The sequence below is a fragment of the Sapajus apella genome, unplaced genomic scaffold, assembly GCF_009761245.1.
Source record: "Sapajus apella isolate SASKATOON/1434 unplaced genomic scaffold, GSC_monkey_1.0 scaffold13, whole genome shotgun sequence".
Taxonomy (NCBI): Eukaryota; Metazoa; Chordata; class Mammalia; order Primates; family Cebidae; genus Sapajus; species Sapajus apella.
Window position 1 is genome coordinate 34,189,360 of NW_022436953.1, and position 21,660 is coordinate 34,211,019.

The 21,660-nt window shown below is 45.8% G+C and overlaps 1 protein-coding gene across 1 annotated transcript in view; it reads right to left on the minus strand.

The window, feature by feature from the left end:
* Positions 1-13,125, minus strand: part of TCERG1L (transcription elongation regulator 1 like) — a 206,868-nt gene extending 193,743 nt beyond the window's left edge. The window contains exons 1-3 of the mRNA XM_032282028.1: positions 12,712-13,125; positions 10,615-10,761; positions 9,688-9,868 (exon numbers count right to left, since the gene is read on the minus strand). Coding sequence (XP_032137919.1) covers positions 9,688-9,868; positions 10,615-10,761; positions 12,712-13,056 — 673 coding nt within the window. The 5' untranslated portion in view covers positions 13,057-13,125. The remainder of the gene's footprint in view (positions 1-9,687; positions 9,869-10,614; positions 10,762-12,711) is intronic.
* Between the last annotated feature and the right edge of the window lie 8,535 nt (positions 13,126-21,660).

Below are 21,660 nucleotides of genomic sequence, written 5' to 3' on the forward strand. Positions count from 1 at the left end.
CCACAAGACTTTTTTTGTGATATTGATTTTCATTTTCTTTTATTTTCATCTTCATTCTATTCAAAATATTTTCTTACTTCCTCTGTCACTTTTTCTTTGGCCTATGCATTACTTGGGAGCATTTTGCTCTATTTTCGAACATTTGGAGGTTTTCTGGATATCTCTGCAGAAAACAAATTGCGTGTGTGTGTGTGTGTGTGTGTGTGTGTGTGTATTTTTCTGAGACAGAGTCTCACTCTGTTGCCCAGGCTGGAGTGCAGTGGCGCAATTTTGGCTCATTGCAACCTCCACCTCCCAGGTTCAAGTGATTCTCATACCTCAGCCTCCCAAAGTGCTGGGATTATAGGCGTGGGCCACTACACCAGGCCCTACTTTTAATTATTTAAAATTTTTGACTCATTTTATAACCTAGAATATGGCATTGATGAATGTTCCATGTGCACATAAAATTATATACCCCGTTACTGTAAAGTAGAATGTTCTATACATGTCCATCAGGTCAACTTGTTGAACAGTATTGTGTAAGTTCTCTAAATTCTCACTGATATTCACTGATGAGCTTTCATGCTCCATCAATTACTGAGAGATGAATATCGAAATCTCCAACTGTAAACATGATTTTCTATTTCTTTGTTCTGTTCTATCAGTTTCTGTTTTACGAATTTTGAATTTCTTTTATTAGAATTGTTATGCTTTCTTTGTGAGTTTTTACTTTCTTTGTTGTACTTTAGGTTCTGGGGTACACGTGCAGATCATGCAGGATTGCTGCATAGGTACACACACGGCCATGTGGCTTGCTGCCTCCATTCCCCTGTCACCTACATCTGGCATTTCTCCCCATGTTATCCCTCCCCGGCCTCCCCACTCTCCCCATCCCTCCTTTGCCCCCCAACAGAGCCCAGTGTGTGTGATGCTCCCCTTCCTGTGTCCATGTGTTCTCATTGTTCAATACCCACCTATGAGTGAGAACATGCAGTGTTTGATTTTCTGTTCTTGTGGTTTTGCTTTTTTTTTTCTAAGTTATGTAGTGTTCCTTTTTATCCCTGGTAATACTTTTTGTTCTGAAATCGAATTTGTCAAATATTAATACAGTCACTTCAGCTTTCTTTTGATTTGTGTTTACATGTTATATCTTTTCCAGGCCTGTACTTTTATCCTCATGGTATCTTATCATAAAAAGTGAGTTTCTTATAGACACCATATATTTGGAAGTGAAAATCTGAAAACCTTTGTCTATTCATTAGGGAGGTTAGATCTTTATATTTAAATCTACCATTTTATGGTTTTTTAAATATTTGTTCCAACTTTACTTTGATCCTTTGCCTTCTTGTTTTGTCTGCTTTGGGGTTGAATGTTTATTATGATTTCATTTGTATCTCCATAATATCTATTAGTTATAACTCTTTTTACAATTTTAAGTGTCTGCTGCTCTACTGCTTAGTATCTTTTGAAGATAAGTATATCATCATCTTATAGGGAAAACATTAATAGTGGAAGCACTATTAAGTACAATGTTAGCTGTAGATCTTCCTTAGATGTCCTCTGCCAATTTGACGACCTCTCCTTTAATTCTTAGTTGACTTACAGGTAGTTTTGTATTGTTTTGTTTTAATCTGAATGGATAGTGAATTTTGATATAAAGACATATTTATATCTTATATCTTCGAAGAAGATAAAGTATACCTTTAAAGATATAAAGTATGTTTTTAACTTGTCACCTTCAAATAATACTATAGCACAGAACATATAGTACGATAGCCTTACAATTCCATACTTCCAATTTCTTCCTTCCATGCTTTGTGAAATTTTTGGCACACATTTTGATTTTGTGTATAATTTTATACATTATATAACTATTTTTTGCTCTTTATACTGTCAATTCTCTATTAAAACAATTAAAAATAGAAAAATATATATTGTACCTTAATGTATTCCATCTCTAGCATTCTTCTTTTGTGTAGAGTAACTCTCTGTGCTAGTATATTACTCCTGACTGATAAGCTTCTTTGTAATTTCATGAACTGCAAATCTACAAAGAACGAATCTTTCAGCTTTTGTTTGCTTGAAAAAAATCTTCATTTCACTTAGCTTTCAATAATTGTTTTTGTTTGATATAAAGCTCTTTGAATCAGAAGTTTAAATACGATTCATCTAGTTTTCAATTTCAGGTTTTTCTTGTTTTTGCTATTTATTAGTCTTATGGTTTGTTGAACTTCTTGGATCTATAGTTTCATAATGTCCATTTTTATCTCCTTTGTTCATTGTGTCTTCAAATATTCTATCTTCCATGTATTCTCTCCTTGTCCTTTTCAGACTTCAGCTATACATAAGTTAAACCATTTGACATTCTCTCATGGCTCTGGAAAAGGACATTCCATGTTTTCAGTTGCTTTCTCTTTTTGTTACAGGTCTATTGATCTATCTTTAACTTAACTAATTCTTGGCTGTATCACATCTACACATGAGTTCATCAAAGCAATTTTTCATTATGCTGTGTTTCATTTTTTCTGATACTTTAATTTGGCTTTCTTATATTTTTCATATTACTGATGGAATTCTCTATCTGCTCATTCATGTTGCTCTCCTTTCCATGAGTTTATTTAACACACTAATCATGATTAATCATAGAACTGTCTGATAGTTCTAATATCTGTGTCATCTTAGGGTCTGATTCTGTTGATTATCTTTTATCTTGTCAATGATTTATCACTTCTTGCTTGGTTTGTGTGTCTCGTAATTTTCTTTATTAAGTGCTAGGCAACATAAATAGAACAGTAATGAATGAGATAAATATTATTTACTCCAGGGAATGGGCACACTCCTTCTTGTGTCAAGCTGTTAATGAATGTAATTTTGTTAATTTATTCAGGGCGGTAGACCTGGATTTCAATTTTGTTGTCATGTTTGCCTTCAATGCCCCACAAGCTTCAAATCCTTTAAAAATGTATTTTGCCTAAGACAAATTCTGGGGTATGTGAAAATCTTTTTCAGTATTTGTACCCTTACCCCAGCTTTCAGCCACCCTTACATCCCTACACCACAAAAAAGGATTCCTGTATGCCTCTCCCCTTCCACCAGTGATAGGGGGTTATTGCTTTTTACTCAGTGCTTGCTACTAGTTAGTGGGAAGAGATCCTGGTCAATTTCAGTCCTATATAACTTAGTTCATTTGGTCTTCAAGAGTGGGGGTTTCTTACTGCTTCTGCTTTTAAAAATCATGAAGGATTTTTAAAGACTTTATACTCTCATAGTCCTTCTTTCTCATCTCAATTTTACTGACATAACGTATGTATCCAGATTATAAATATTAAAATAAACTATTGTAAATGAAAAATGTTGCCCCAGCAATCCCATTACTGGGTATATACCCAAAGGATTGTAAATTATTCTGATATGTTCCTTGTGGGACTCTCTACAATAGCAAAGACTTGGAACCAACCCAAATGCCTATCAATGATAGACTGGATAAAGAAAATGTGGCACATATGCACCATGGAATACTATGCAGCCATAAAAAAGGATGAGTTCCTGTCCTTTGCAGGGACATGAATGAATCTGGAAACCATCATTCTCAGCAAACTGACACAAGAACAAAAAACCAAACACCACATGTTCTCACTCATAAGTGGGTGCTGAACAATGAGAACACATGGACATAGGGAGGAGAACATCACAAACTGGAGTCTGCTGGAGGATGGGGGGCTATGGGAGCAATAGCAGGGGCTGGGGAGGTTGGGGAAGGCTAACATTAGGAGAAATACCTAATGTAGGTAAAGGGGGGATGAGACAGCAAACCAACATGGCATGTGTATACCTATGCAACAATCCTGCAAGATCTGCACGTTAGTTCTTGTTTTATATGTACTTATCACTTATCTGAGACAATTGAAAAAATGAAATTTTATAAACTTTTTCCAAATTTATCATATTTCATAAAATAATTCTAAAATAATTGTGTTATGATTTGTAAACTGAGAAAACGTAACCTCAGTTCTGCTTTTTAAAAAATAGCTTCCTGATAATTGCTTGAGAGAATAGGATCAGTATGAACACATTCCAAATAACCGTACAAAACAAAGTAAACGAAATGAGATAAAACATAAATGTCACCACAGCAATAAAAACAGAATAAATCAAAGGAATAACAAGAGAAAATAAAAAAGCAAAATGTAATAATTACAGATAAATACATATATAGTGAAACAAATCTAAATATGCTGAACTTAATTTTCAAAAGGCAAAGGCAGATAATTGACCTGAACTTAAAACAAAAAATAAGGCAAAAGTTGGTAAGAATAAAATACAAGATGTAGACAGAGCAGCAGCAACTTTAACTTTAGACGAAGAATTTGAGGTGAAAACATTAGGTGTGGTAAAGTCCGTTCATTGCTTTTTTAAGGACATCTTTTCCATGCTTATGCGTTTGTACGACTTTCTTGTGAGGCATAAATTGCTTCAATCAAAAGATGCTTTCCTCATAATTCTCCAAATGTTCCAAGCTTGTCTAGTACTGCAGGATGGTCTGAAGCTGCGTCAGCTTCTGGGTTCTTTTAAGCAGTGCCTCCAACATTCATAAAATGTCTTCAGGCTACGGTGACCAGGATACGTGGCTTTCTTTGCTCCACTTACTACTTCTGCTCAAATCTGTTTCTTTCTTTCTTTTTTTTTTTTTTTTATGGAGATCAAAGCTATCTAGGTTTGTTTGCTTTTTATTTTACACGTATATCCCCTTCTCCTGCTGTTACGATCTGATTTTCATCGTCACATCTATTTATGCTTAAGAATCTTTCTATGTTGTCTTCTGTCATCAGATGCATAATTAGTTCTTCTCTTTGTTGATTTTAGTTGCCAGTTTTCAAGTTTCTTTGCATTCTTTTCTCATTTACTCCAACTGTCTTTTCACATTGGCCAACTCCCTTTTGAGTTTACATTTTACTGCTTTTCTGTCTTCTATTTTCTTTTACCATCAAGATAAGCAAAAGTTGTTTTGCCTAAAGTGGTTACTAATTCCTGCCCAAAATCCATTTCTCAGATGTGTTTCTCTTCTGGAGCTTTTGAGCAAATGAAACTTTTATGAAGCAGAATCCTTCAGATGCCCCATCTGATCTCCTACTTTCCCTCCCCCTCTCTCTGTCTCTCTCTCCCTCTCTCCCTCTTTCTCTCCCTCTCTGTGTCTCTCTCCCTCTCTCTCTCTCTCTCTCTCCCCCTCTCTCTCTCCGCCTCTCCCTCTCTCTCTTCCTCTCTCTCTCTCCCTCTCTCTCTCTCCCTCTCTCTCTTCCTCTCTCTCTCTCCCTCTCTCTCTTTCTTCCTCTCTCTCTTCCTCTCTCTCTCTCTCTCTCTGTCTCTCAGTCATCTGTGAATGAAGAGACTGCAGCCAGTGGTTTATTTCAGTCTTGTTTGGTGTGCCCATCAGGGTGTTTGTGGATAGAATCAGGCTCTTTGATCTTAAGTTGACATGGACAACTTTTGCCTAAATCTCTAGTTTCCAGCAAGATTCTTGTATCTCATTTGCCTTTGCTGTACAGAAGCTGAATTAACTACCTTCTCCTCCCAATGCTTGATACTCTTGATATAAGTTCTTTAATTCCTGAATGGCTTGAAGGCCTCTGGAGCTCTTATTTTCAGCAGTAGAAAACAGACACTCATTGGAGGTAGTACTTATTCCACCCAGACCCTTCTCTGCATCTACCTGTGATAAGCCACATGTCCTAAGACGCAGCATGAGCCCCTTAGTCTGGCAGGACTGCAGGGAGCCGGGAGGTGGGGGCCGGGACGCAGCAGCGGACGCAGAGGTGCTGCTGAGGAAGAGGCGGTGACTGTGGGGCGGGTGGCCTGTCCCTGCCTGCCCAGCCCTGAATCCACTTCTGAGATCTGGGAATCAATGGGTCCTAGATTATTTCTCAATTTAACCCATTCACAATGATCAGGAAGAATTTATTTGAAAGCTGCGAAATTACTAATTGGAGACTTTAGTTTCTAGTGCAGGTGGAACTATTTGCAGGCGTGGATTTGATTGTCCGTGAGAAGGTCTGCCTCTTCTGTGGCTCCTCTGCTTCCTGAGAACAAGTTCACACTTTCCGGGAGGAGCCGAGGATCCTGAGCATAAGAATGATATAAAGTCCCCAACAGTCCGTGAGGATCCAGGGGACTGGCTCACAGCATAGGTCTCATGTGACGGGTCTTGTCTGAAGAGGCCCCCAGAGCCCATCCCTGTTACGTCTCCTCCCACAGCCGAACCACACTTGGCCACTTGGAATTGCCCAATCACACAATGCTCCTCTTGATTTTGTATCTTTGGAAATTCTAAGTCCTTCATTCAGAATTAATTTGACTCTTCCTGCCCCAAGGTGGCATTGGCCACAGAGGCCTTCCCTGAGGATCCCCCCGCTAAGGTTCTCCTCAAACACCTGCAGAAAGCATGTGCCACTTGCATGCCTCTCCCCATTCATATTTTGAAGGGCTAGCCCCCGAGGTGATGGCATGAGAAGGTGGGTCCTTTGGGAGGCTCAAAAATGGCCAACAGGCTTGTTTACGACGGAGCGTGATGGCAGGCGACCATCATTCTTCTGGTAATGAGTGAGTGTGGTATATGAAAAAATGGGGTCCTTTATAATGCTTATTAAAGCTTAGAAAGCTTCTCCAAATTCATCCAAATTGTGTTCATATTATCTGAGACTCTGTGCCATGCAACAAATTCTTAATCAACAGTAAGTGAGAGGTGGTTCAATATTAGTCTCACCCCCATCTCTACCAGAGAGGTTCTAACTCAGTTCAACAAACGACCCAGTTCATTCAAACAAACCTGCCTGCTGGGCTCCATCATTTGAGTTCATAGTACAAATTGCCATTATCCCTAAAACAACAGTCCAGATTTTTAAAGTACTTAAAGAATGATCATTACAGAAAAATTACTACCTATCCAAGAAAGGAAAATGAGCTTAGCTCACTAGACCTGTTTACAATGATCAAGTCTGACTCACTGCTTCAGTTCTCTGGGGGCTCTAATTCTGCTTCACTGATTAACTTGAAAGGGATCGATAAAATATATCTAATTCTAAGGCCAGTTACTTCTGAATATAAAACTTTATAACAAGATTGATCGATGTCATATAACAATTGTATAATATACTTATACATGATATATTTTATATGTAGGACATGCATATACTTATAAATGTATACTTTTATATATTTGTGATATAAATTAACTATAATATGTAAATTTATCAATTCATAATAGGATGTGGAAACTTTGGTAATTTTTAGTAATAACAGCACATGTGAACATTTACATGCCAGTGTCTTAATAAAGTTGTATTTTCTCATTAGCTACCATGAAATTAAAATGATGCACATTAACTTTTAACTTACATGGTGCTTACCCTACCTTCTACCTTTGCTTGCCCCCAGCCCAGGTTCTCTATTAAGCAGTTAATAACACATGAATAACCCCTTAGAGGTTTTATTTGGCCTAAGGGACCTTCAATACATGCATTTCAAAGTTGGATAAATTCTAAAAATTCTGAAATTTATCAAAAAAGTAAAGTTTTCATGAAGCAACTCAAATTACCATCTCAAAGCAAATACACTTGATTATTATTCAATTACCTCTCTCCCCAAAACATAATTAAAATGGTAGGTGGTACATTCACATATGATCCATAAATTTAAAAAACAAAAAGCAGGGGAAAAAATCTAAGCTTTGTTAAATAGGCTAGGTTAGAACGAAAGGTGATTCTGCTATTTATCATGTTTATAAGAAATATTATTTCATTTTGTTCTTAAAAACAGATCATTAATGGATACCCCATTCTCCACGATGTGCTTATTTCAGATTGTGTGCCAGTATCAAAACATCTCACAAACCCCACAAATATATACACCTACTATGTGCCCACAAATATACACACCTACTATGTAACCCCACAAATATATACACCTACTATGTGCCCATGAATATACACACCTACTATGTAACCCCACAAATATACACACCTACTATGTACCCCCACAAATATACACACCTACTATGTACCCCCACAAATATACACACCTACTATGTACCCCCACAAATATACACACCTACTATGTACCCACAAAAAATTGTAAAAATAATTTTTAAAAATTTAAAAATAGATTCATCCAAAAATCAAAAGAAGGTAAAATCAATACGAATATGTTTCTAATAAAGGATTGCATATTTGACACACAATAGTAAGTAAATAATGTCCATAAGATGGAAAATCTGTGAGAGGTGGCCATAAGCTTCTCCAACTATACAGATATTTAGCACATTTATATATGAATTTCCTAAGAAGAAGGTGAAGGCAAGCTGGAAAATGTCTATATTATACTCTGGGGTGAACTGAGGAAAAAAAAGTTCACTTAAAGACTTTGTAGGAACAGGTAAGCTGATATCACCATTTTTTTAAACTAAATTTGCTGGTTATTTTCATGACAGTTATTGCCAATGCATTAGGAAATTAAAATATTACCTTTTCATATACTAAAAGAACCTTCCAAAGTCATGTCTTCCTCATACGACACATGCCATTGAATCATCTTTTGTCATCATTAAATTAAATAGGAAACATGATCATCTAAGTGTAAAATGTTTATAAATGTCTTGCATGTACGATGCTCACTCAGATTTCAATTAATCCCTAATGCATAATTACAAGGACAAGTTGCAGTCAGAAATCACTTAGGCCTGTGAAAAACACCAATAGTTTAGTTGTTCTTCCCGACCTATTGCTAAACAAGATTCATAGCCAATTGGAATAAATGTGTAGCAAACGGAGAAGAAAATAAATATATCTCCTAAACCAGCACTGCATTATCCACAGGAACATCTTCTTATTACTAAATTTTAGAGACACATATTGAGACAAGCTTGGTAGGTAGGAAATTGCAGGAAGATAATGTAATTCTGAAGTCATAAAATGCTCCACAATGGAAGGTGTTGCCCGACAATTTTGGCACGGGCAGCGTTTGCTTTTATAAAATGATTCACGTGTTACGGTGATCTTAAAAATCGATTTAAAAATTCATAAGATGATTATATTCTCCTGTTACTATACAGGGTTATTATGCAATCTTTTATCCAGGGGTTGTTTCACGAGAGTCTGTTCCAGGACAAGCATTCTTTCAGGTCGGTCACTAGGCTCCAAAGATAGAACAGGATCCATCTTTCACACAGGGCATGTTATGGTCCGTCTCACTATTGCCCACCACGGGAAGGCAACATTCACAGAGATCACACATGTTCTCATGTCCTACAGACCAGCAAACCTCATTCCTCGCACCTCACTGCAGAGCCGCGGACAAGCAACATTTGCTAAAGAGTTGACTGGTCAATTAGTGCCCCCATTAAGAGCTATCAGCAGGAAACCTGGTCCAATCCTAAAAATAGAGCACCGCGAGTACAATTCTGTGAAAACCCCTCCTGCCATCTCTTCATTTTAGTAACAGATCTCATATCCAGCAACCCCAGAAAAAAAAAAAAAAGTGAATAAGCTATCCAAGACTCGTTTCTTTTAAAATAGCTTCATGCTTGTGAAAGAAATGATATTTTACCAAGATAATTGTTTCATTAAAATGACAAGTATAGTTTTCATACCCAAAACTAATTTATGATAAAAGCAAAAATAAAAAGCACATTATTATCGACATTATCTGGGCACCAACCTGGGATGGGCTGAGGTGCTAACACCACTGTGGGGAGCAGCCTGGAGGCAGGAGCTGGCCTGGACAGAGACACAGCTACTGGATTTGCCAGCAAGTGAGGCTTTTCATGCCCATGGAACAATCTTGACTCCTCCGGATGGATCCACGTTGAGTCCAGAGCAAAGGAATTATTAACAAAGATCTGTCCAGAAATAATGCAAGCATAACATTTAAGGCAAGATCAACATGACTATGAAAAGATTTACATTGCCTTACGTGGATCAAACATGAACTTTCTATTGCTGGGGACTCTATAAAAGCATCATTCTAAAACTTAAAGAACGTTCCACAGGGCTTTGATCCCAATCACCACCTAGTGAAAGTCTTCTGGGCTGGCCTTCAACTACTGACTCGGTCACTTCAGCCCAGCAGTCAGTTTACTGATTGAAGAATCATTCCAATGAGATAATCACTATGCTGCAGAACAGGTCAATAACTTACTTCTTTAGTTTTCTTGTAAACAAAATGTAGTCAGTAAATTTAAATCCAAAAGCCAAAACAAACCATTAGAAAGATGAAAACTTAAAGCATAATATCAAGAAAACCTCACTTTTAAAACTTGAACTGGTATTGTGTAATGTTTATGTCTAGAGTTTTGATCAATGGTTACAAATTTAAAAACTAAAAGTTTAAAAAATAGACTCTAATTCAAAAATTGGAAATTTTACATTGTTCTGTGGAATCCAAATATCCTAAACTAAAACACAATGCCCCCCATCTGGTGATGCCTTTGAGCAGATGAATCTAACCCTGAAATGATTTCTTCCTATATCTAGATGGCCAATTTGTGGCAACTAGAGAATGCATGGGTGTTTTTGTTGTTATGGTGATGTTCAACAACTTAATCATTACAAGCCCCTTATCCAATTAAATTACTTGCATTTTTACCTTACAGTTAGGAATCCTTTTATCTATCCAACTTTTCCCAATAGGAGCTGCAAGAGCAGAAGGGCAGAGGGGTGGGAAGATGGGCACCAGCTCCACCGCGGAAGAGGGGGGCACTCCTAGGGATGGAGAATGGCCACCAAACAGCCACTGCAAGCCAAGCAAGAAAAGACAGTTGCATTAGCCTGAATCCATCCACCCGACTTCTTACCAAAACATGCTGGAATAACTGCTTTGAAAAGGGAATTTCAAAATGTATGTATTTGACTATCGGATAAATTTCCTCAAGAAAAACTATGAATATTTACAAATCAAAGAAAAAATTACATAAGTTTTCATATCTGAACCATCACAAACCATTACCAACATTGCATTCTTCAATATTGGAAAATAACTTCTAAGCACAAAACCACAAGCACACACTAAGAAATGGGTTTCCAGACTGAAATAATGAGAAACCACCATGGAAAAGAGAAATGCTGGATGTTCCTTTTCTAATTCTTAAATTATTTCTATAGGCAGGCATAAGGCTATATGTTATAATATTATTTTCAGTATTGCATTTTGTATTGTGTCTGTCATTTTACAAACAACTAATACTTTCAAAATAAAAATATCTAAGAAGTTAAGATTCAAAGTTTCACCAATACAAATAGATTCTATGGCAAAAAAAAAAAAATCTAAACATCATATTACTTGAAGATCTTAATGCACAGAATAAAACATCAGTCATGGAAAGGAGCTGGTAAATCAGGACACCATCTCCCTAATTAAAACTACTGAGACCTCATCAGGCATTAATAAAATGCATTGCTCAATAACGTGGAACGCCTCAGTATCTATTGTTTTAAAACCATAAAAGCATTTGTGATGTTTCTGTTATGGGAAAATGTTCTTCCGGTTCTACATATTCTTATTTTACAGAAGATGGGTAGCACAAAAATATTTTAAATATTCATGCTAATGGTTTTTAAAATTTTTCTTTTAAATTTACATAAGGAAAAAATGCAGTTTTTTTAAACAGAATTTTTTTTAAATGTAGTTCCCTGACATTATACACCTCTAGTGGCAGCACTCTGACATAACACCCCTCCAAAATATGGCAAAAGCTACCAACGTTTACCGAATAAAACCCGAAATAAACTGCATCCCACATAAAAATACAATACGCAGCGCTGCATATGTGATGTATCATTAAAGACCAATTTAGCAGGAGTTTAACAACATCTTTTAGGAAAGCTCACAAGATCATATTGGAATTAAATTAATCAAATGGTGGATTCTAACATAACGCTCATTTGAATATGCTAATGAGGTCAATCCTTGGAATAAAATACTCGCTATTCCCTGGTTTAAATGCATCTGCATAGTTAGATGACAATGAATCTTGCCAAAACCAGCCTGCCTAGCTCTGCTGCACCATTTATCAAAGGTACAGTCACTTTTTCTCCTTTAATTCCATGTTGTAAAAGCCAAACTCTAGTTCTAAAGTGTAGTGTGGCATTAGGGACTGCGTGGACCCCGGCAGGCCTGGGGCCGGGGAGTCTCGGGAACGTCTCTCAGTACCGAAGGCAGGAGTTCCCCGCCGCTTCCAACGGTCGGAATTCTCTTAAGCATGGCCCTGAGGCTATTTTCAAATGAAAGGGGGAAAATCCCAACCAGATCAGAATCCGAAACAGCTATCGATTCCCAGCTTGCTTCCAAGTCTGGCGGAGACTGTGAAAGTCCCAACTTCTCCGCGGCGTCAGCCTCCGCGGCGGCGCCGCCGCTTCAGCACCGCGTGGTGGACAGCGACCCCCGGCCCGAAGCGAGTTCGCGGCGCGCCCCGCGCGGGCGCGGGTGGCGGGTCCCTCCAGGGCTCCGTCCACACCCGGGGCACCTGCCAGCGCTACGGCGGCAGCGGAGGGCCCGGCGGAGGGGCAGGAACTTTCTCGCTGCGCGAGGCAGGGCTCCCGCGCTGCGCCCCGAGGGTCTGGGGAGGCGCGGACGCCGGGAAGGAGGAGGGCGCGCGAGCTCGGGAGGCCGGAGCCAGACCCGACAGGGCGCGCCCAGGAGCGGGGAGCGGGCGGGCCAGGCCGAGGCGGGGCGGGGACACGTTACCTGCCCATGGAGCGCGGGGAAGTGGTGAGCGGCGGCGGCGGCGGCGGCGGGGTCTGGCGCGGGGGGCAGCGGCAGCAGCGGCAACACCGGTTCGCTCGGGGCCGGCCAGGCGGGCAGCCCGGGGAGCACCGGGGCCGCGGGCGGCTGGGCCGAGGCGAGCAGCACCGGAGGGGCCGGGACCCCGGGGCCGAGGCGGATCAGCCCGGCCGAGCCCGGCACCATCCAGACCCAGGGCGGCGGCGGCGGCGGCTCCGCGTTCATCGGCCAGAGGAGAGGCTGCCGCCGCCGGGACTGCTGCTGCTGCAGCTGCCGCCGCCGCCGCTGGAACCTGGCGCCCGCCTGCATCCTACATCCCCGGCGGGGGCGGCGGCGGGCGCCCGAGGTGCGGGCCGGCGGCGGCGCGGGCTCCGGAGCGAACTCACTTGGCTCCGCTGCGCGGCCGCTCGCTCCGCCCCTGCCCCGCACGGGGAGCTCCTCCTCCTCCCGCCTGCGCCCTCCCCGCCCGCCCAGCGCGGCCGCCCGCGCCGCCGCCACAGTCCCCGGGCCCGGCCCCCGCCTCGTCCCCGCCGGCCCGCGCCCCTCCACGCAGGCCCCGGTCCGCCCGCCCGCCTCTCGGCCCCGGCCCCGGCCCCGGCCCCTGCACCCCTGGACCCGGGCGGCCGCGGAGGACGTGGGTGGGCGAGGGCCGAGGGCGCGCCGGACCAGGCTTCGGCGGATGCCGCCCCCGCTGGTGGCCTCTGGGCCTCTGGGACCGACCGCACCACTGGGGAGGCGCGCACGGCCCGGCTCGGTCTCCGGGCTCAGCACTCAGGGGCAAGAGGAAGCCAAGGAGGCGGCGCCCGAGCCGGGCAGGTCCCGCTGCAGGGCTGGGGCCGAGGCAGCTCGGGGGCGGGCGGGGACCGCGCGGGCCGCTCTCCACCCGGCCTCATCCGAGTCCAGGGCGCAGCGCCGGGACGGGACTGGGCTGCGGATTCCTGCGCTGGCGGCCCGGACGCTGCCTGGCGTGGGCGGATTTCTCTTGCACAAATCGCCCAGACACGTTCTTGAGACCCGGCGGGTGCCCTGGCCGGAAGGTTGAGCCGTGGGTGCCTGTTTAAAGTCCGCACCCCAGTGGCCCACCGGCCTCGGCGGCTCCTGTCCCACGCCCTGCACGCACCAGGCAGGTGGCCTCAGGGCCTTTGCCCACGACGCCCCCCTAGCGGGCAGGACCCCCGCTGTGAATTCGCCCCGGATGCCCCAGGCACAGTCTGTGCTCCCCCCTCCCCCGCCGCACGCGGCCTCTGACGCTGCGTCCCGAGCTTCCTGGGACCAAGGACAGACCCCAGCTCGAGGACCCTCGCTCCGCCCGGGGCACTCGCGGGCAGCGGCTGCAGAACCGAGCCCGCTGGCCACGCGCAGCCGCCGCCAGACGGCGCTCGCCCTCCCCCGCCGCAGACCCTGCTTCCCAGGCTGCCCACCTCCTCCCCAGCCCTGACCCCGGCCTCAGCCCAGCCCCTGGCGACGCGAGCGGAGAGCTGGACAGAGACTTCCGTGCGCTGTAAACCTCTCAGGTCGCTAAACTGGGGAAACCCAAGCATAGCTAATGCCAGTGCGAGACCAGTGCATGTTAAGGGCATTTGAAGGGGCTTCCTGGATACAAAAGGCAGCATGAGGATCCAGGCATTGAAGAACTTGCATGAAAAACCCTCCCTGACCTGGGTGGGAGAGCAGGCACCCACCTGCTTACCAGCACAGACACGCCTGGGACTCCAAACACGTGTTCCCAGCACCTCCCAGCTGTCCACTGCCAGCCTCCTGAGATGAGCTAAAGCACCTGAGTGCTTTTAATTTGCGCCTGTGGTTGTTTCCTCATTATCCTGATTTGCTTAATTTCCTCTTGGCCTGGCATGGTTTCCTTTAGATCTGGGTGTATGCTGATTTACATAGCCGGCGCCTCCGTGTTTTCCTCCACGAAAACCGGTTTTCAATTAGCAAGTTTCTCTCTCTCTTTGATGCAAAAGTACTGGCATTTTTTTTTCTTCACCTAAAATGAGAAAGCTCTGCAGATTAAAACGCTGTTACTATTCACTTACACCCTTAATGTATGTGCATGTATTAGTATGTGCACATGTGTTATAAGTGTGTTGATTTAATGGTCGGAGCCAGATCAGGGTACTGGGGAGGCGTCACTAGACAGGCTCACATGCCCTCCCCACCCCATGGTCTCTTTTGAACAGGAGATTCTCCTCCCTTCTGCGTCGTTTGGAGGCAAGGACAGAAGGCCAGGAGTGCTGGCGCCTGGCTTGCATGCTGTTCTCTGCAAAAGCAGAGCTTCGCGTGTGTGTGTGGGCCCCAGGTTCCTGGGAGGGCAGGGGTTGGCCACGGTCTGTGGGAGCTGCAGCTCTCCTTTAGGGGATCTTGTCTTCATCCCCATATAGCACTGTCCTAGAAAGGGTTCTGCTGAAGTCAGCTTTTGCCAGCCCTTCTCTGGGCTTCCTGATGCTCTGAGTTCAGGACCCCTTGGGCAATGGCTTGGCTCTGAAGAAGAGCTGGAAAGCCGAAAGCAACTCGACTCCATCACAAAGTAGCCTAAATTCTTCTGCTATTTCCTGCCACCAGCTTGACTCTCCTTATGTATGACAATGCTTGGAACGCTTTTCTGTACCATTCTGTGTGCTAAATTATGGAAAACAGCCCTGGAGAGCACAGACAGCCATTTCCGCTAATTCAATGCTTGGGCGGAGGACCCAGCACGGGGCTTCTCCCCCTTCTCCTGGCTGTCATTTACATCAGATTCATTTCACAGTTTGCCCCTCGTCCCACTCAACCCAGGAATCTCCTGCACCCTCATGGGTAGGAGAAGCCCCTTCACAGACACACTCATTTCAGTGAGTGTTTAGGAGAACTCCCTCCATGAACCGGTTCTGCAAAGGTCATTTGTACATCATCAGGATGGTTGAAAGAGCAAAGTCAGAGAAGATGCAAAGAAGACAGCTGTCATGCAAACAAGCAGAATGCCACCTTCTTCCTGGGGACCGGAAGCCAGGTGAATGTCCAGCTTTGAGCTGAGGCTCTCTGCCAGAGACGTGTGGTGGGCATGTCTCCCTCCCTGTGAGTGCCCCCAGAAGTCAGCCTGGGGCAGGACAGGTGGCTGGCGCCCCATAAACTCTCCCTTTGTCTGCCTGCAAACCTCGGTGAGAAATTTACTTTATAAAGCATCTTACAAACAGCCTAGTCTCCAGCTCCTCTAACCAATAAAAACAACCTTAAGTCTTTCCATGTTATTTGGACAAAACCAACAGAAATTTCCTGCTAAGCTGGGACAGGATATCACCTAGGAGGAGATCTGCAGCAGGGAAAACGTGGGAATTACCTACATATGGTAATGAGTTCCCAATTGTTTATTACCTTTCCGGAAAAATCACGTAGGAGATTACAGAGACATTGGTGGAATAAGATTTTGAAGCCAGTAGAAGATTTTTTGGGGGAGGTTATTTTATTTTGTTTTTCTAAGTAAAATCGAATAGAATCCCAAAATGGGAGAGATGAAAATATTTCCTTCCAAGCTGCAGAGTTAAACACCAGGGAACAGGAGGGAGGGCAAGGCCCTGCATGTCACCTCGGCAGTTCCCGCACTGCCCACCACCCACGCTGCCAGAATTTCTTTCCAAAACGAAGGCCAATCGGACTGACTCCTTCCTACGGAACACTCGCCAGCTGCGTGATGATGAGGTCCTGAATGAAAGCCGTGTCAGCAAGGACCCAGAGAAGGACTGGCAGTGTGGCACCCAACACAGTGCAGGGAGAGGAGGCAGAGGGTGCCAGAGCAGCTCCCCCTGTTCCGTGAGGAGTCCGTGCTCAGAGGTAAGGAGCCTCTGGGATGCACCACAGGCTGAGAGGTTGGCAAAGACGTGCTGACCTGGAGGGCTCCAAGGTCACCTGGAAAGACTTATCCTCTCCACAGTTGGAGACTTCAGCCTAGAGTTCAGGAGCAAGGTCTTGGATGGAGCCACACGGCTGGAATTAACACAAAAATTGAGAGTGGCAGCTGTCCGTTGTGACTGAGATCAAAGATGTGGACAGGACTGCCCAAGGCACACACAGAGTGGGGAGAGGCCACTCATGGAGTCAAGTGATGGGAGGCGAGGCGCCCAGTGAAACGGAGAGGGACACCCATAGGCCACCCGGGCAGGCGGGAGCGCGCTTGTCTGATAAAGGGTGTGATTATTGTTATTCTTGTTATCAGTGCGTTACTGTAGCATATGTGGAAAATACTGCAAAGCATTGTGAGTCAGAATCCCTCAGGGAGAAGCAATGCTTACCTTTTGGTGACCTTCTCTCTACAGTCTTTTTTTCTCCTCGCTTCTGTGTCTCTGTTGTGTGTGTGTGTGTGTGTGTGTGTGTGTATGTGTGTATGTGTGTGTGTGTTAGTGTGTGTGTACGTGTGTATGTGTGTGTATGTGTGTTAGTGTGTGTATATGTGTGTGTGTGTGTATGTGTGTGTGTGTATGTGTGTGTGTTATGTATGACATATTGCATTTTATAAGACGGTATTATATTTTGTATTAAATTGCATTTCATAATAACCAGCTTTAATGCAGCCTTTCTATATATAACCTTGGATCTTATTTTCACCCAATAACATAGCATAAGCAATTTCCCACATTATTTAAAAACCTTAGAAGAACCTGCTTATCGACAGCAGAGCCAACACCGCACTGAGCATTTGGGGGTTCAGGTCAGTGCGCCCTGTTGTGTGAATTCACATCCACTGGCAGGTGGTGTGCCCTGTCGACCATGCGTGTGAAAACAGCCACTCAACAGCTAGTGCAGGGCAGACGCTTGGTGCGCACTGCTCCCCCGGCCCTTCACCACGGCACCTGCAGGAAGGGGTACACGCTCAGATGAGTAGCTTGTGGCCTGTTTGTTTAAACAGAGTGTACAGGTGCTCAGAATTGAGAGACAGGGACCCCCACGTGGAGTCTGGCAGGAAAAAGGCAGCTGCGGGAGCCCCTCGCTTGTTTGGCCTGCCCCTCGGCCTCCCTGGTTCGTACTCTCTGGGTCCTGGGACTCCCGGCCCCCACACACTCACTGTTTTCCTTCCTGGCCAGCTGCAGGCCTGGAGTCGGAGCCCCTGGCCTCACACGCTGCGTACAGGCCTACTTTGGCTGCGTGTCTTCGCGAGGGTCTTTATGTCTAGAAATGCGTATTCCCAGACCCTCAGGACCTTCCCCTTCCTCTGAAGCAGCACTCTGGCCTTTCTGGGGCCCAGCTGTGTCTGCACAGAGCAGCCCAGGCTGGCTGAGGGGCAGCGAGCTCTGTGGAGCCTCCCAGTGCCCCCTGTCCCTCTGCCAGCCTGGGGCTCCTCCCACAGCCGCTGCCTGCCGCCTGGTGCAGCCCTGGCTGGTGTGGCTCCCTAGCTCTGGGCAGCACTGCTGCCTGACAGACCCAGTGGAGGCAGGACTCCTGGGTCCCTGCCTGCTTGAGATGCTGCTGCCCAGACCCCACTGACATCTCTGAACACTTCTTTCACCTCCCCTGACAAACATACCTGAAAGAGGCCCCAAACTACCTGCAGCCTCCGGAACTCAGAAATGATTACAGAACAGTCCCGCTCAGTACTTCCTCACTTTCCCTGCCGACTGCTCAGGCTCCAGCAGTCACCAGCCCCGAAACACCGCCCTTCCCCTCTGCCCCAACTCCAAGGTCCTCTGAGGCCTGACCCCCTTCATCAGGGAACTCACCCAGGCTCTCCACCTCCTCCCCTAGTCCAGCATGCGGGCCACAGACTCACCGTGGTGGCTTGACTATGCCGCCTCCAAAAAGAACGGTCCACCCTGAACCTGTGATTATGTGTTGGAAAAAACAGACTTTGCAGATATAGTTGAGGCAAGGATCTTGAAATGAGAACAGGCTGGTTACCAGCGTATCCAGGGATACATTTAATGTTAAGACTTTATTTTTGAACATGTTAGAATATTTTGTCGTATAAAAATTAACTATTTACAATCAAACATTGTGGAAGACAGTGTGGCGATTCCTCAAGGACCTAGAAATAGAAATTCCATTTGACCCAGCAATCCCATTACTGAGTACATATCCAAAGGATTATAAATCGTTCTACTATAAGGACACGTGCACACGAATGTCCATTGCAGCACTGTTTACAATAGCAAAGACCTGGAACCAACCCAAATGCCCATCAATGATAGACTGGACAGGGAAAATGTGGCATATATACACCATGGAATATTACACAGCCATCAAAAATGATAAGTTTTTGTCTTTTGTAGGGACATACATGAACCTGGAAACCATCATTCTCTGCAAACTGACACAAGAACAGAAAATCAAACACCGCATGTTCTCGCTCATAGGCAGGTGTTGAACAATGAGAACACATGGACACAGGGAGGGGAGCATCACACACTGGGGTCTGTTGGAGGGAAATAGGGGAGGGACAGCGGGGGTAGGGAGTTGGGGGGGGATGGCATGGGGAGAGATGCCAGATATAGGTGAGGGGGAGGAAGGCAGCAAATCACACTGCCACGTGTATACCTAGGCAACAATCTTGCATGTTCTTCGCATGTACCCCAAAACCTAAAATGCAATAAAAAAAACTGATGATATAAATGATAAAATATCTATATGATAGAATACACTTCTGCCATTAAAATAGTGTTACAGAAGAATATTAATTGAAGTGAAAATGATTACATATTCTATCTTCAAGTAAAAAAGTTAATCAACCTACCTTTGTACTTTCTATAGATGATCTGTGACACATACAAGAAATGTCCTAAATAATGGCATGGCAGAGGCTGTGTGGGGCTGGTGGGGCTGTGATGAGACCAGACGCCCCAGGCCTGGGCTGCAGCTCCCAGGATGGTCAGTGAGCTGGAGCCCCTGGTGGGGACAAAGCTCCTCTCTGTACCAAACCCCCAACACCCCTCTCCCCCATTCTCTCACCCCCACCTCCCACCCTTCACCCCCCACTCCCCATTCGCACACCCCTCACCTCCCACCCTCCACCCTCTAGTCTCCACCCTCTCCCACTTCCCCACCCTCCTTAAGACGCTTCCCATGGCCCTCACTGTGCCAGGGTCCTTACACACATGTGCTCCTCTGTCTGGCTCAGCCGAGAGGCCCTGGATGGCAAGAACCATGTGCTCTTCCTTCTCTTCCACTGCACACTGTAAGAACTTAACAAATGCTGGGGGAAGGGCCCAGAAGAGCCCTCGTGCTCTACGGAAGACCCAGGGCAGGATCCCCGGGAAGCTCATGGCTGAACCCCATGGAGGAAACAAAGAGGAACCTACCTTATGCCCATGCCCACCTACAAAGTGTAGCGAAGCTCTGCAGGTGCGCCCTGCATGGGCTGCCTAGCCAAGGGGAGGACAGGGGTCCAGCCAGGCCTCTGGCCCAGCCACGCCAGCTATAGGGGTGTGTCCACCTAGAGGGGACCTTTGTGAAAGTCACATCGAGGCAGTCTGGGGGCCGGATCCTAGCAAAGCCCAGCTCCTGCCCACTCCAGTATTTGTTCTGCTCCTTAGACCTGGGAATACCTGGGAGGGCAGGGAGGTAGGAGGAAGAGGGAAGAAGAGAAGGAAAGAAAAACACCCATAAGGAGGAGGTGGGAAGGTCGGAGACTGAAGGTGAAGCTCCTGGCTGGGCGGGTGCACCCTGCGCCGTCCCCATCGCCGATGCCTGCTCCCTGTGCCCTTTACTGCCCTGCTAGTGCCTGGCAGCACCCACTGCAGGAGGAGGGGACGGGGGTCTTCAATCTTATCCGAAGATGATTTACGGGACACTCCTGACAGGGAAGGAGGAGAAGGACACAGCGTGGTGCAGGGCATTCTCACAGCGGCACAATTTCTCTGCCTCCTGCTCATTGCACACATATGGTGGCATGATTTGTGGAGTTTGGTGACATGAAATCATCTGCATTTTCTCTGCAAAGCCTGTACAAACAACTAGAAAGCCACACTGATCCGTGTTAAGTAGGCATTTGCCAGTCAGGAAACACACGAACTTCCCCCCGTCTGGACAGGAACATCTCTACCTCCATGTAGCCGTGTCTTTTCGGCAGGAGCCTGCAGATCCCATGCGGATGAAGCGAGCGCATCAGTCCTGCCCACACCTGCACCGACCGTCCCGCTCCAAAGCCCACTTCCCTGGTTTCTTACCTGGAGCTGAGAGGGCTATGGGGCTCCACATTCTGTGGGCATGCCACTCCCTGACACCTAAAATGGGCTGCAATTGGGAAGCAGGTGACAGCAAACCCATTGCTTGGAAATAATTCAAGAGGAAAAGTGGCCTGGTCCGACTTGGGATCATGTCAATGATTGAGTGTATTTTTAACACAGTTTCACTGTTTGGGGGCAAAACTAGCAGCCCAAGGCCCCCAGTGGCCACAGAGAAGCCCGCTATGCCCTCTCTGAGCAGGTGGAAGCTTTGGCAGAAAGCACTCTGGAAAGTGTCTGATTCTCTCCGGGCCAATCAGCCTCCTCTGCACACAGATTCCATTCTGCTAGGAGACCCTTGTCACCCTACGGCCCCAAACTGTAGAGGTGGATTCCCACCAGGCTCAAATCAGCAAACCTCCAAGCCACAGGGTCTGAACTCGCAACTGAACCTCAAGGACGTTTCTTTAGAGGCACCAGAAGAATGAGATTCCCGTGGCAAGAGTGGCCTGCACACCTCCAGTAGCTCAGCCTCTGCAGCCTGTGCTGATCAAAATTCCAAAGATATTCCCACGCCTCCCATGCTGCCAGTGGCATCTAAGTTGGCAGTGCCCGTGGTGCAGCCTGGCTGTACGATAGGGTTATCAACGCCCCAACTTGGCCCATGGTGTGTGCTGTGGACAGGAGCTCCGAGCACAGAGAACAAGGGCGGAAGAGGTGCCTGCAGCAGACCCAGCTATCCACGGGCCGCGTCAGGCCAGGGTGAAGCCCTCTGTGTGTGCAGGAG